This window comes from Manis javanica, chromosome 15, assembly GCF_040802235.1.
Source record: "Manis javanica isolate MJ-LG chromosome 15, MJ_LKY, whole genome shotgun sequence".
NCBI lineage: Eukaryota > Metazoa > Chordata > Mammalia > Pholidota > Manidae > Manis > Manis javanica.
The window spans coordinates 40,230,186-40,244,901 of NC_133170.1; the positions used below are offsets into that span (position 1 = coordinate 40,230,186).

Consider the following 14,716-nt stretch of genomic DNA (forward strand, 5'->3'; position numbering starts at 1 on the left):
CACCTGGGATGTCTAACAAATAGCCCCCTCCCTCTTCCAAGAGGTCCCAGTAAGGCTGTCAAACTAATGTATCCTCTTCCTAGTAAATACTATGTATGCAACTGAAAAGCATGTTTATGCAACAGAATGGGAGAAAATTTCAGCTGCTAGTAAGGGTAGCAGGTACCCATTACGTATGTAATTTTATTTATCAGAAGATCTGACCTATAAACAAAGAAGAGTATAAGGCATCTCTGAAACACAGAATGGAGGAAATGACTTTCTAGGCTTAATGACAGTGGCATGCTACCTGAAGGCAGAATCATCTACCTTTTCACACCAGAACTGCTTTTAAAAATAGTTCACAGATAAAATTCACCAGGCCTCTTTCTTATGAAGCATCAGTGAAATCTTCTTAAAATACTAGATAAAGCCTCTCTATAAAAATTATTTGACACAATATTGCTACTAACAATAAATAGGATACACAGAACATTTAATTCATTTAATTCATTTTCTATTCCATTTTAACCAATTTAAATAAAAATTATTACCAGTACCCATAGCGCTACTTTTATGAATCCCTGAAGAAAAATAATTTGGTTTTGCAGGTAACAGTCATCACCAAGGAATTTCATTTTACTGAAGTCAGCATTAAGTCGGTGAAATTTACTGCTTGTGTGCATGCGTGCGTGCTAATACACACACACACACACACATACACCCTGAGTGTATTAAGTCGGTGAAATTTACTGCTTGTGTGCATGCGTGCATGCTAACACACACACACACACACACACTGAGTGTATTTCCACACAAGACTGAGTATTGTTTCCTGGTCTTGAGTAGCTGGGAAAAGAGCAAGAAGAATTGTTACATTAAGAAAGGAATGCAAAGAATGTCTTCCTTCCTCTTAAATCTAATCTTACCACCTCCATTAGTGAATATTTAACAATAACATTAATAATAACAGCGGACTTGGGTGTATTATCAAAAGCAGCAACAATACAGAAGATGTATATAGTTACCTTTGCTTAGAAAAGCTTAGAGCCGTGTCATACATACTATCACATACATCACTGCAGATCCCCGCAAACCCTGGAAAAGCACATTCATCTGCAGCAAGGCATGTTTTATAGGAACCGACTTCCTTACCAATTCTTTGCATCTTCGGTATAAAAAACAGGGTCTGTTTTTAACACACCTCCCAACCAGAACCTCAACTCATAACTCATGCCACTGACTTCCTTTCACGAGTCTTAAAAACAAAAAAAGCAACCAACTCTTAGCAATTACAGAAACTGAAACAAAAATGAGCATGGGTAGGAGATTAAGTAAATTCACAGCTCCCCACAATTGCTGTTGCCCAAACAAAAATTAAATAAATATACATACATATTCACCACGAAAACTCTGCTGCACATTTATTAATGAAAAGTGAAGGAAACAAATGCCAAAAGTGGGTCTGGAGAAACTATTTAGTCTTAAGAGTCTGCAAATTATATTGGAAGGAACAGGTGGTTTCACAGAAGTCAATATTACCTAGAGGAGCAAGGAGAGATTTTCTAGGAAAGAAGAATGCTTCCTGACCAGACTATAGATACTATTTTCAGCAAAGGATGGGTCTATACTCAGCACAGGATAAGCCCCAAGCTTGGCACACTGACAAAGCCAGGCCAAGTGGCAGCCATCCACACGTATCCATGGTCAGACATGACCTTCTAAATCTGAGCTAGAGGCCGCACAGCTCTATTTTAAAACCAGGATCAAATGGAGGCTAACCCTATACTCCAGTGGGGTATTAACCAACCTTGGTGATCTTGGCAAACAAGAAAAGTGGCTCCCAACAGGCAGAGGGCATCTTGATCTTAACGTGGCTCAGTCCCTCGACCCTGAGCAGCAAGAGGCCCAGGCTGCACAGAGTCAGAAGACTGAAGTTCAACTGTGGCCCTCCAAGTCAGGCCCACCCTGTGCCTGAGCAACCCCTCTACACAACAGGGCCAAAAACTTATGTATGGAGTTGTAGGATGACTTAAGCTAAAGTGTATGAAGCTTTTCAGCAACCCAGACTCAGCTGCTATTTTCATTCCCACTCCCTATGATTCACCAGAACATATGGGTAAGTTCTTCCTAGGACAAGGCTCCATCCAATGGAGGGCCTTCACAGCGGTCTTCAAGTGGCAGACCAGAGCCTACCACACCTCAAAGCTGCACCAGAGAGACCTGCTGTGTGCCCAACCTTGGTTAAGACCAAGGGATTTGAAGAAGGAAGGTCTGAGCTCCAGGTCTAGCCCCATCACACATCTGCTGTGTGACTGTGGGCATGCTGGGTAACCTCTCTGAGCCTGGTTTCCTCAACTGTAAAATCAGGGTCCTGTGAGAGTGAATTTACACTAAGCACGGAGCATGGCACATTAGCTGCTATTACTGTCGTTACTGTTGCCAGTACCATGGTCATCGTCATCCCAGCCCACTGCTCCCGTCACACCTCGTCACCTGTGGGGATCCTCAGCAAGCGAGGGAGGGCACAGGGGCAGAACAGCCTTTCTGCCGATGAGAACTCACCCTCAGACAAGCTTAAGATCTGGTGGGGGTAAACAGACACCCCCCGCCCCAACTCAGACTGGGGCCCTCCGGCCTTATGCTTGACACCAAGGGCTGCTATGGGCCTTCCTTCTCCACCCACCTCCCTCCTCACAGCTCCTGCCCTTTGGGTCAAGGCAGATTGCTTGGTTGGTTTTACCTGAAAAGAATGCTGTCCACATCACTGACTTTATGTTCAGTTCTGCTGAAGAGCTGCAAATGCTATAGATGAATGTGTTATGTTCTAAAGCCATAGGAATCATATTTAGAGAGAGGTAATAAATACTCATTAAGGATGGCAAAACAAACACTCAAGGGCACTTGAGGCTCCATCTGAAGGAACCCCGTGATGAAACCCACTTAGCCAAGAATCCTCCTCTAATGAAACAACCCACCCCCACTCTCCTCTTCCTTCCCCACATTGGGCTGCCCCCTACAGGGGGACCCACATCTACAGGCACCAGCAGCCAGATGTCACCCCAGCCAACCCCCTGACACGCCAGAGACTCAAGCTCAGTCCATCAATACTTGCTCTAAGCTGTCCACTCCGGGTCACTCCCGCAGGGCCCTGTCAGACAGGCAAGGCGGCAAAGCAGCAATGCAGAGAACAGGGTGGCAGAGACCTGATTAAGGCAGAGGGCCAAAGAGGGGGCTGACCACATGGCTGCTGAGGCCGACCAGAGACTGCAGACCTGCTTCTGCAGGGAGCAGTTAGAGCTAAGTGGGATGAGCGATGCAACTGAAAAGTCTACAAGATGTTAGGAAGGTAGCTGGGTCCCCGACATGCCCTGTGTGTTCTGGAAGGGCCACACTACAGACTGCCCCACCCCGGCCGGGCTGTGCCCTCCTGCCTGGACGAGTGGGAAGGTAGACAATCACTAGCCAAGGCCCTCAGCCAAGAAGGGGCTGTCTGAAGACCCCAGAGCCTTGGCTACAAACCTGCCAGCCAGCAAAAAACTGCCCCCAAGCCCACTTCTCACCCCCCTTGAGCCAAGCCCGGCAACCTCCTTGCAAACTCTCATTTCCATCCACACCGCCACTCAGCCCCAGACCCATCCTTCCCTCCCATGTCCTCTACTGGCCCCTCCATGGTGGCCAGTCCCCATCAGGGGCTGGGCTCTTGGGCAGAGAGAGGCATGTGGCTCCACTTCAGGAACTCAAGCAGGTTCCTAGGACAAGTGTTGGGAGAGGTGGTAAGGACACAAGACGAGCCAGCTAGAGGAGCATTCCCTTTTCTGATGGACAACCCCCAAGGTTTTAGGGTGCCCTGGGAAGGTGGGGTGTCCACTGGGGACAGCAGGGTCTCAGATACAACTGAAGTGCTGAGAACTCAGGTCAGGAGGATGTTTTTAGCCATGAGGGGGACTCACTGCTGCGGGTCTAGCCCAAGGGATTTCAATGTGATCCCCAGAGTAGCACGTAGGCAGCTCCTGGGAACTTGCCAGAAACACAAACCTCTGGGCCCCACCCCAGACCTGCAGAGTGACAAGTTCTACGGCCAGGTGCTCAGCCATCCGTGGTCTAACAAACCCACCTAGTGATTCTGATCTCGCTAACATCTGAGAACAGCTGCTGATGTGTAGTTTCCCAACCTACAGCATGTCACACATTCACTCATCACTTGGGGAAACAAAGCTTCAGGGACTTGAGGCAACCAGCAGGAGGTTCTAACAGCCCTGAGGGCTCAACGGAAACAAAATCTCAGCCGAGGAGACTCACCTGAGTGGGTGGTACCCACGCTTATAACAACACCTGGCAGGTCACAAATGCCCACTCACTCTTTCTCCACCACAGCTGCACACGGCATCACCTGACGTTTCAGGAGGTACCGATGCCTGGGTCCCGTCCCCCAGGCTGACCTAATTGGTCGGGGCTGTAGCCTGGGCAGAGGGACTTTTTAAGTCAGGTTTGAGAATCAGTGTGTCAACTGGTGCCATTTTTATTTTAGGACTATGGCTTGTCCTTCCAAATATGTTACAAGCTACTTCAGGAAACAAATTAGAAGTTGGTCATAATATGCAGGTAGGAATGTACTGAATTTACTTTATATGTGAAAAATCACACCAGGATCATTTTTTCCTGCCAAGTCCACTCAGATGAAAGAAATCTGCACTCCACTTGATCTGCATTACCTGGTGACTTGCTGCACATGCAGATTCTAGGTCCTGGCCCCGGACCTAATGAATCCCAGGCTGGGGCCTGGAATTCTCAGTTTTAAAGAACTCTTCATGTGATTCTGATTCACCCTCAAGTTGGAGAACCACTGTTTTAAGGAAAGGATTAGTCTAAAAGCTTGTAGTCTTTCTCTGAGGATGACATTATTTTGGAAGGTATCTTCAAATTTGCTGATCACCTCCCTTCATGACCCATGAAATCAGAAAGGCTAAAAGTGCCAGGATTTATAAGTAGCCATTAGGCACTCAAGCTCTCGCCCGAAACACTTTAATCTGGTAATTTTTAGTCTTTAGTGTAAACTGTGATCCACCTTTTTAGATTAGTCTTTTTCCCAGTTGTGAAGAGATTAAAAAGATAACTTAAACAGATAGATTATCGGCTGCTTCTGTCATTGTGTTTAGGGCCAAGGTTACCCCGACTGGAAGCTAACAAAAACTCACCCTTAAATGATCCATTGCACAATATGCATGTTTTGAATAATGAGTGTCATCCTGTGTTATTACCATGACCACCCCAAATTTATATACAGAGCTTAAGGCTAAAATGCTGGCAGCCAAAATATCCAAGTATGAGCATGGTCAGCACAATGTCGAAAAAAAAATCCCAAAGGTCAGCTTTTCAAGACCTCCTGGACAGGAAAACCATAGAGATTGGAATTTTAAAAATGTAGCAATCTGAACTGATTTTAGAAATTGTAATGTGTGTCATGAGAATGTTTTACAAGCAAGAATTTAAGAGGAGAAACAGAAGACCAGCTTGAAGAAGACATGGCATGGGGGCAGGAGTTACTTGACAACTTTTCCATGTTGAAGCCCCTTAGTGCAGTTCAAACCCAACCAGTGTGTGGGAGATTCAGGAACCCAGATTGTGTGCGGGAGATTCAGATTTGGGAACCCAGACAGAGTGCGGGAGATTCGGGAGCCCAGACTGCGTGTGGGAGGTTCGAACCCAGACAGTGTGCGGGAGGTTCGGGAACCCAGACTGTGTGCGGGAGGTTCGGGAGCCCAGACAGCGTGCAGGAGGTTCGGGAGCCCAGGCTGCGTGCGGGAGGTTCAGGAGCCCAGACTGCGTGTGGGAGGTTCGAACCCAGACAGTGTGCGGGAGGTTCGGGAACCCAGACTGTGTGCGGGAGGTTCGGGAGCCCAGACAGCGTACGGGAGGTTCGGGAGCCCAGACTGCGTGCGGGAGGTTCGGGAGCCCAGACAGCGTGCGGGAGGTTCGGGAGCCCAGACAGCGTGCAGGAGGCTCAGGAGCCCAAACAGCCGGAAGTGAGGCACGACTGTTCAGTAAGATGCCTCGATGCACTGTAAACACCCAGTAGCTTGGTGACCTAGGGCAAGTTACTTTTATAACCTCTCCAAAGATCTCAATTACTCTTCTATACCATGAAGGTACCTCCACCCACCTCATAAGACTGTTGTTAGTCTGTTTAAAATTGATTAATACAACACTAGGTTCTAAATAAATAGTAGCTCTAGGTGAAACATGTAAAAAATGAAGCCACTAACTCTCATGCACTGTTGTTGGAAATGTAAAAAAGTACTTTGAAAAACAGGAGTTTCTTATAAAGGTAAACATGACATAGATCAAACTACCCAGCAATTTCACTCCAAGAGAAATGAAAACCCATATCCACAAGACTTGTTCACAAACGTTCACAGCAGCTTTTTTGGTAACAGCCCCAAACTGGAAACAGCCCAAATGTTCAACAGCAGAAAGATTAAATAGGTTGTGGCACATCTGAGCAATGGAATATTACTCAGGAACAAAAGGGAATGAGCTCCTAACACATTCAACAGCATGGATGAATAGCGAAAGTTAATGCGGAATTGAAGAGGTCAGACACAAAAGAGTACAGATTGTACGACTGCTTTCCTGATATACTTCAAAATAAGAAAATCTACAGTAACAGAAAGCAGATCAGCAGGTATCTGGGGCAGTGGCTGGGAGGAGGCATAAGGGAATTTTCTGGCATTGATGGAAAATGTCTCCATCTTGAGTGTGCTGGTTGTTTGTAGGTATTTACATTTATCTAAATTCACCAAACCCTCCACTGAAAATGCGTGTAATGTTACTGTACCTAAGTTATACTTCAGCGCAGGTGTTTGAACAAATACTGAGACCATTTGGTGGGCTGGCACTGAGCTCTCTTTCACTGGCAGTAGAAAAAGGCACGTGAAGAGGGGTTAAAACACTAGATTCTGGTCACACTTACTCCTTACTACCCATCAAGACAATTTCTCATCTGAAAAAAGAAAAGGAGAAACAACTAACACCTTCCCTCCAGCTCCTGGGGCTCCTTGATGGTCACGAGTGCGTCACTGGGAAACACGTTAGAGCCGCATCACAGTGTCTTGCCGTGTGGCCTCAAGCCAGGCCTGCAGGGGCATAGCTACCCTCCTTCCCTTCTTCTTGCTCTCCCTCACCTGCCACTCAGTCCCTGGGACACCTCCCAACCTCTCTCGTCCCCACTGTTCCTCCCTCAGCAGAGGCTGCCTTCACCCCTGCCTGCTGACTGAATGGCTTCTGAGGGGCCTCCTCTCCAGCGGTTTCACCCCTTCCATCCCTCATTCTAAATGCAAGCAGGCTTCCCAGGAGGTGAATTTGATCAAGCAACCCACCCTCTCCCCACCTAAAAATCTTCAGTGCCCTTGAGAGAGCGTACGCCCCTCAGTCCAAGACCTAAGACCTCCGTCACCTGGCCCTCACTTGCCTGTCCCCAAAGCCACACTCCAACCAAGAAGAACTGCCTCCAGTTTTCCAAATGTGCAACGTCATTTCCAGGTTCTGGTTTCTCCCAGAGACTGGCCCTTGTGTCCAAAAAGATAATGTCCTTCTACCCTCATTCTTCTGCCTGGCTAACTCCAAATCCAACCACAGGTCTCAAGCCTTCCTTGACATCCACTTCTTTCCAAGAAGGGGTGAGGGGGCTACCCCATCTGGTCCTGTCACCATCAATCTGGCCTCGAGCACTACACTCACCTGCTTCATCGTAAGAGATTTTGAACCAGTCAAAACTAGGGCACCAGGCCAGTGCTATGGACCAAATTCAAAATTCACATGTCAAAGCCCCAACCCCAATGTGACTATCTGAAGTAGGGAGATAATTAAAGTTGAATGAGGTCATAAGGGTGGGGCTCTACTCTGACAGGATTAATGTCCTTACAAGAAGAGACAGGAGAGAGCTCACCCTCTGTCTCTCAGGCACATAAGGACACAGCGAGCAGGCAGCCATCTACACGCCAGAAGGGTGCTCTCACCACCCCAACCATGCTGGCCCGGATCTTGGACTTGCAGCCTCCAGAACTGTGAGAAAATAACTGTGGTCTAAGCCACTCGGTCTTGAGTATTTCATTATGGTAACCAAGCTAAGACACCTGGGAACACCTCCTATCTGGTTCACTCATGTGTCTTCAGGACAAGAGCTGGCCTGAGATCAACATTCAGTTAATGCTTGTGGAATAATTTATTGTCGTCCCAGGGTCCCTAGTGAACTCCAGGGCAAATTCTCATAATAAACGTGCTACATCAATCTGAAAGATACAGAGATTCCCGTCCGACGCCAAGTTACCCTCCCCTGGAGGAAGCTCTGGGGCCCACCAGCAGCAGATCCGCAATGATGAACCTGCTCTGTCTGGGCCGCCCATGGTGGGACCCCTTGCACAGGTGGCTGTCAGCACTTAAAGTGCAGCTAGTGGGACAGAGGAGCTGGATTTTTTGTTTTATTGAATTTTAGTTGACTATTACATTTAAATAGCCGTGTGGCCAGGGGCTCCTGAACTGGACAATGAAGGGCTAAACAGTTCAAGCAACGATCAAGCCCCGGGCACTGGCCTCGTTCTGCAGGCAGCGCACAGTGCCAACTGTCCCCAGCACCAGACAGGTATGGAACACTCAGTTCTCACAGGGAGCTTTCCGGCAGCATTAGAGGAGCCTGGCACAGAGAAGCTGGCAAACACACACATAAAAGGATAACAAGGCACCATTTTGCAGAAATTGCAATGCTTTATGGGCCTCCATCTGCGATGATACCCATCAAAGGGCAGGTTCATCCCTCGGTGACCAGAGTTAATTGAAAATTGAAGACCCAATCAAATCACCCAGAACTGAAGTTTTTGGCATTTTATGTGCTTCACTGTCAGAGTCCTGCTGCTTTTCACCTCTGCCACACCTGTAAGCGAGGCTGCATGTTCCAGTATCATCCACAAAAGCGCTGAGCTTGAAGCAAGGGGCAAACAACGGTGTTCTCTCTGATCTTGAATTTTTAAAAAATGCACGTCACTTTCTGCCTCAGCTATCAGGTGGAAGTGGGCCTACACTCCTCTCCTAACCTGCAATTTGTCAGAGTCAGATAAATGTCTCCTCTATGAAAAATATGTGTATCACCTGCCACTTAGAAATCTGCTATGGCCAATGCCATACAGAAGAGGAATTTTCTTAAGCCCTCTACACGATAACGTGCATTTTTTGATATGCACATTCTAGTTGGTGTCAATGCCTATTTGCCTAATACCCTGCAGTTTATGAGGTACCAGAGCTTTGATTCCTAAAAGATCTAGGCTCAAACTCTGCCCCATTGTCTTCGTAGCACCGCATCTTTAGAAAAGTTACTTAACCTTTTTGAATATCTGCTACCTCGTCTGCAAAAAGGGGATATGTGTAACCATACACCTTTCTGGGTTAAACTGAGGATAAAGTGACATAAGAAGCCACACAAAGATGAAGGTGCACAGCAGCTGAGCTTTAATAGCCCCAAATGGAAATGACCCAAATATCCATCAGCAGGTGAATGGAAAAACAAACTGTGGGACATCTATACACCAGAACACCACTCAGCAATAAAATAAGAATGAACTACTGACACACCAACAGCATAAATGAACCTCAAAATAAGTAAGCTGGGTGGAAAAAGTCAGACTGTAAAGAGTATGTATCATATGACTCGTTATAGAAAATTTTAGAAGATAAAATCAGTGTCAGAAAAAGTGACAGAAAGCAGTACACTGTTGTCTGAGGACATAGGCTCGGAAAAGGAGGGATTACAAAGAAGCAGGAAGAACCTTCTGGGGTGATGGAAATGTTCTGCATCTTGATGGGGTCATGGTTTCTTCAGTTTGTATGTTAAATACGTGCAGTTTCATAGGCTTAAATGAGACTTCAACAAAGTTGAAAAAGGGCAAATATGAGATCAGAAATATGATACTCCATCACAGCACTTGGTACATAGTAGGGTCTTGATTAATGTTGGCTCCTCTCTGGAGCAAAAAACGCATGATACCATTAGAACTTCTGGAAAAGAACCTGAGAGGCCGCCAGGGCAACAAGTCAGCATAGGTAACATTTTATGCTAGACCTCAACTATTTAGGACACACTATTCTCAGCCAGAAAGTGTGAATGAGAGCTGAACAGAAAGGGGAGCAAGGCTTGGTCTTTGCCCTCCAGGAAACACAAATAAGTTTAATAAATGATGAAATAAAAGGATTTATTATTACATGATGAAATAAAAGGATAGCATTGACAAACAGGCGTGGAGGAAGGAGTAACTCTGATGGGAAGGATGTCAAGATGGAACAATTTCAGGTGGGCAGGACTCTGGCAGGCGGTGTGGGGTGGGGGGCAGGCCTGCACTGAAGGGGTGGCCTGTGCTGAGCGGGGAAGCTGGGGAGGGAGGGTGCTGGGCGACAGGCAAGGCCAAGGGCCGAGGCACACAGTCCTCCAGGGGACAGGCAGGGCGGGGCCCACAAAGGACAAGGACAGGCTGAGGAAAGCCCTGAATGCCAGCTGGAACTCACACTGCATTAATCCAGGGCACCAGCCAAGGGTTTTACATGATCAGATTTGTGTTTTATACAAACAGGGCCTATCTAGAAGGCAATTTGGCAATTTATCAAGTCCTGACATTCATATCTTTCAACTCAGTAATTACTGAGGAAATAATCAGAAACTCAACAAAGATTTATGTCCAGCATTGCTTATCACAACATTATTTATAATAGCCCAAAGCCCAAAATAACTTACATGTCCAATAAAAGGGGACTGCTAAATAAATTATGGTATGCTGAGTGATTAAATCCTATATAGCCATTAAATCATATTTTTGGAACATATGGGATAACAGGATGCATGCCTCCCTATACAGTGTTAAGCTGCAAAAAAAGCAGGATGAAAAAATATACATTGAGTAATCATTCAACAAATATTTACTGATTCTCTACTATGTGCGAGGCACTGTTCTAGGCCCTACGGGTACAGCAGAGGATGACTGGATGTGATCCTTCACTTGGAAGGGGCTCTATCTTCTAATGAAGGAAGGCAGACAACAAACAAGGAAACATAACAACAAGCCAACTAACCATGTAGCATGTTCGATGGTTGGAAGGGTTGTGGATAAAATCAAGAGGGCAAAGGCACGGAAATTCAGGGTGCAGGTAGAAATTTTAAACAAGGGGTCAGAGAAGGTTTTACAGAGAAGGGGGTTAAGACTGAAACGTTTGAGACAAGGACATATCTGGGAGAACTTACAGGGTGAGGGAACAGACAGTGCAAAGGCCTGAGGAGGCTTGAAGGGTTTGAGAAACAGCAGGATCACGTGGCAGACCTCAAGGGGGACAGCAGGAGAATGAGGCCAAGAGAAGCTGGTGTGCCTCGGGGGAGGGCTCTGGATGGAAGGGGCATGATCTGCAGGGGTACAAGGGAGGAAGCGGGACGCCAGCTGGGATTTTCCTAGTATTCTCCTAGCTTTTTATAATGCATGTATGTTCATTTTATAATCCAAAAGCAAAAGGTAATTCAAGGAAACCAAGTGCAGTGTGGACATGGTGGCTGGTGCCCCCCGCAGCAGGCGAGCAGACATGGAGAGCAGACACTCAGATGACACTCGGGGCAGAGGGAAGAGGGGTGCACATCTGTGCAGGTTACTCTTCCTGATAATGGAAGTAATATAACCACAGTGCAAAAAATAACAAAAGGGAGAAAGAATTCCCCGAAAGCTCAGCACCATGCCAATCAGTATTTCACATCTTGGTGTATTTTCTTCTTTTTCCTATACTTGCTTTGCTTCCTTCCTTGATCATTCTACAATGCCTAGAACGTGGCAGGCATTCAAATATTCACTGAACAAGTAATGGACAACCAAACGCTCCCAATAATTTTGTGTTCAGAGTAGTTCACTTTGTATTAGCAGATTATAAAGCATGTTCAGAGGTAGTTTTAATAGGCTTGGGTGACAGAATGGAAATTGTGGGCACAGAGAAGATCTGGTCACAGATGACTAAGGGGACAGGTCTGGCTGTTGGAGAGGATGGTGGGGACATTATTCAACACGGGCACCAGCAGGAAGCAGCTGTATGAGGAAGATGCTGGTTCAGGTGTGGGGACCTGGACAGGTGCACAGAAAGTCGAGCTGCCCATCTCCCTCAGGGCTCGAGAAGCAGGTGGACATCAGCACAGAGGTGGTGGCCACAGGGACGGTAGAGGGGGAGCCAGAGCGGCAGTAACACTAGCAGCCCTACTGTGTGCCCGCCGTTGTGCGGACAGCTTCCCACTTCCTGCCCCTTCCAGGCCTCACAGCTGCCCTGAGATGGGCACTCGTGCTGGTCTGACAGATGAGGACGCTGCAGGCCCAGGGACTTCCCGGCTGCTCGGCAGCAGAGCCACGACTCAGACCCACAGACAGCAGGGCTTCCCCACTAATTCTCTTGGCTCACAGCAGAAACTGCAAACTACCCAGAAGCCCAGGGAGTAAGTGTCCAGAGGCCATAGTGAGTCAACACTTGGGTTTTGCTCACAACTTCCAGGGACCCCTCAAAAGGAGGAATTCTTTCTCCCTCTCCTAAAAACATATTTTACATGTTTTCCAGCTTACAGTTAGGGCCTGCTAAAGATTTTTTGAGTATATGAGTCTTCTTTCCACTAGCAAGAAGCACCAGGAACCCAGAGCAGGCTACACGACTTGCCCAGCGCCACCCAGCAGGGCACCGATTGCTCAGCAGATGCTCCGGGATGAGGGCACTGACCATCACTGGCTGTTGCTCCAGGGCCACGGGGACGCTGGCGGTGCTAGGTGACCCAGACTCCCTGCAGCTGGGGGAGGCAAAGCCAAGTCCAGACAAAGGAGCACCCCGGAAAGATATAGACAACCGGTGGGGGCATCTGGTTGGCTGGGCAGGTCAGTGTGAGGACTAAGGCAAATTTCCCTTTCCCACGTGGCTTGCTGTGAAACAGAGTGCAAACTAGTGGGCCTGCAGGCCAGAATGCAGCATGGCCAAGTGCACTATGTGGCTCACACATGGTTTTAATCTGTTATCATTTAAATTAGTTCCTATCTTTTAAAAAGTGAAAGGTTTCACATAAAACTGTGGTTTTCTGTAAGCAGCCCCTTTCTGGCAGGTCTATCCTTCCTGTCCCCCACAGCCCCCACCCTGGGCAGGCACCCCGGGAGCCTGTACTCACTGGCGCCCAGGGTCGTGAACTCCAGGAAGCGGTATTCATAGGACACATCTATCTTGGTTTCCACCTGAGGCCTCTTCAAAGTTGAATAGATATTTCCAGGCCGTTTGTCCTCATGTTTCTCCAACTTGTTCAATCCGCAACCCATTTTGGCAGCTGCGAGCAGAAGAAGAAAATGGAGGGGGTGATTTTTTTTTTCCTGAGATGTTCTTTTTAAACAGCGTAGTCTGAAAGACCCCCAGTCTCCCTGAAGAACCCCTAAAGGACCTCAGCCCCTATACCAGAGTGTGATTTAACACACAACCTGAACACCGGTGGAACTGTGCTCAGCACCCAGGCTGCCTTCTTCTGTTAAGAAACCATTACCAGCCATCCCGTGATTCAGAAATGACACCAGAAGCAGAGCTCTTTTTCCCCTATCTGAGGAAAATAATATCGCAGAGTACCTCAGTTCCATGGTAATCTATACAGATGATTAAAAAATGTGATCTAAAAAGCAATATGGTGCATTATGATGTCAGCCCATCTAACAAAAAAAAAAAGACAGCCGTGTCACCTTCGCTCACTGTGGTTGCTAAGAGAGAATAATAAGTTGTTATAATTTCCGAAGTCCTTTCTAAGCTCCACGGTAATTATTTAGACAGGAATTTATATTCATAAAACATCTCTAAAAGTAGATGCTGGTATTCTTATGGGCCTTGTCTAAAAGTCCCCCTTTTATTCTTTTTTAGACCAGACCACAAGAAATAATAGTATGCTTCCATGCTCTTTCAGAGTCATTTTAGACCAAAATGAAAACTGGCTGAATACTAATAGCAGGGCCAGACAAATTGGAAGCAGAAATCCATGTATATTAGAGTGAAGATCTGTGGCTACAATTTGAAAAGAAAATGAAAAAATGTTAAAATAATATGCATATAGGGTGGGCTGAGCTTCCAGTCTCTTGGGGGATTAAAAACAGTGAAGATTCATGAAATGACTTGTTATCTGCCACCCAGACCTTTGGCTGAAAAAATTTTCCTTTTGTGCCCTGGGACTGACCAATACCCACCCCCTCCCCGAGTACTGGTCCTGCCATCAGACCGTATTTCACAAAAATATTAACTGGCCAAGAATATCACAAACACAAACGTGGTGACTGCTTCCTTTTAGAGATAAGAATTTCCTTTTGCTTAATCCATTCACAAGGCATCCAGCTTCCTAAGGCGAGCTCCAGAAAAACAAAATGAACCTCAAAACAGCAATGAGTGTGGCAGGGGGTGAGGGGAGTGGAAGAGGGTGTTGTACGAGATCTAGGCTGTACTTTTCTGTAATTAAAAAAATCTGGAAGGATGGATGAGAACAGGAAGGCTTACTTTATGCCTTAATAAGGGAACATTAGTGTCCAAAAGGCCAGAGCAGACATGATTTATGTGCAATTGGCATGAACTGATTACTTGTAAAATACTCTGTAGTTCTGCAGACAGAATAGCGGATATGTACAGAGGTTGAATATTTAACTGCTAAAAAGCAAGTTGTGTGGCATCCACT

General features: G+C 46.7%; 1 protein-coding gene across 4 annotated transcripts in view; it reads right to left on the reverse strand.

Moving 5' to 3' along the window:
• Positions 1 to 14,716, reverse strand: part of RFTN1 (raftlin, lipid raft linker 1) — a 215,004-nt gene that overhangs the window by 187,249 nt on the left and 13,039 nt on the right. For all 4 annotated transcript variants that reach the window (XM_036996293.2, XM_036996292.2, XM_036996291.2 and 1 more), the window contains exon 2: positions 13,190 to 13,342. In XM_036996293.2, the coding sequence (XP_036852188.2) occupies positions 13,190 to 13,334 (145 nt within the window). In that variant the 5' untranslated portion in view covers positions 13,335 to 13,342. The remainder of the gene's footprint in view (positions 1 to 13,189; positions 13,343 to 14,716) is intronic.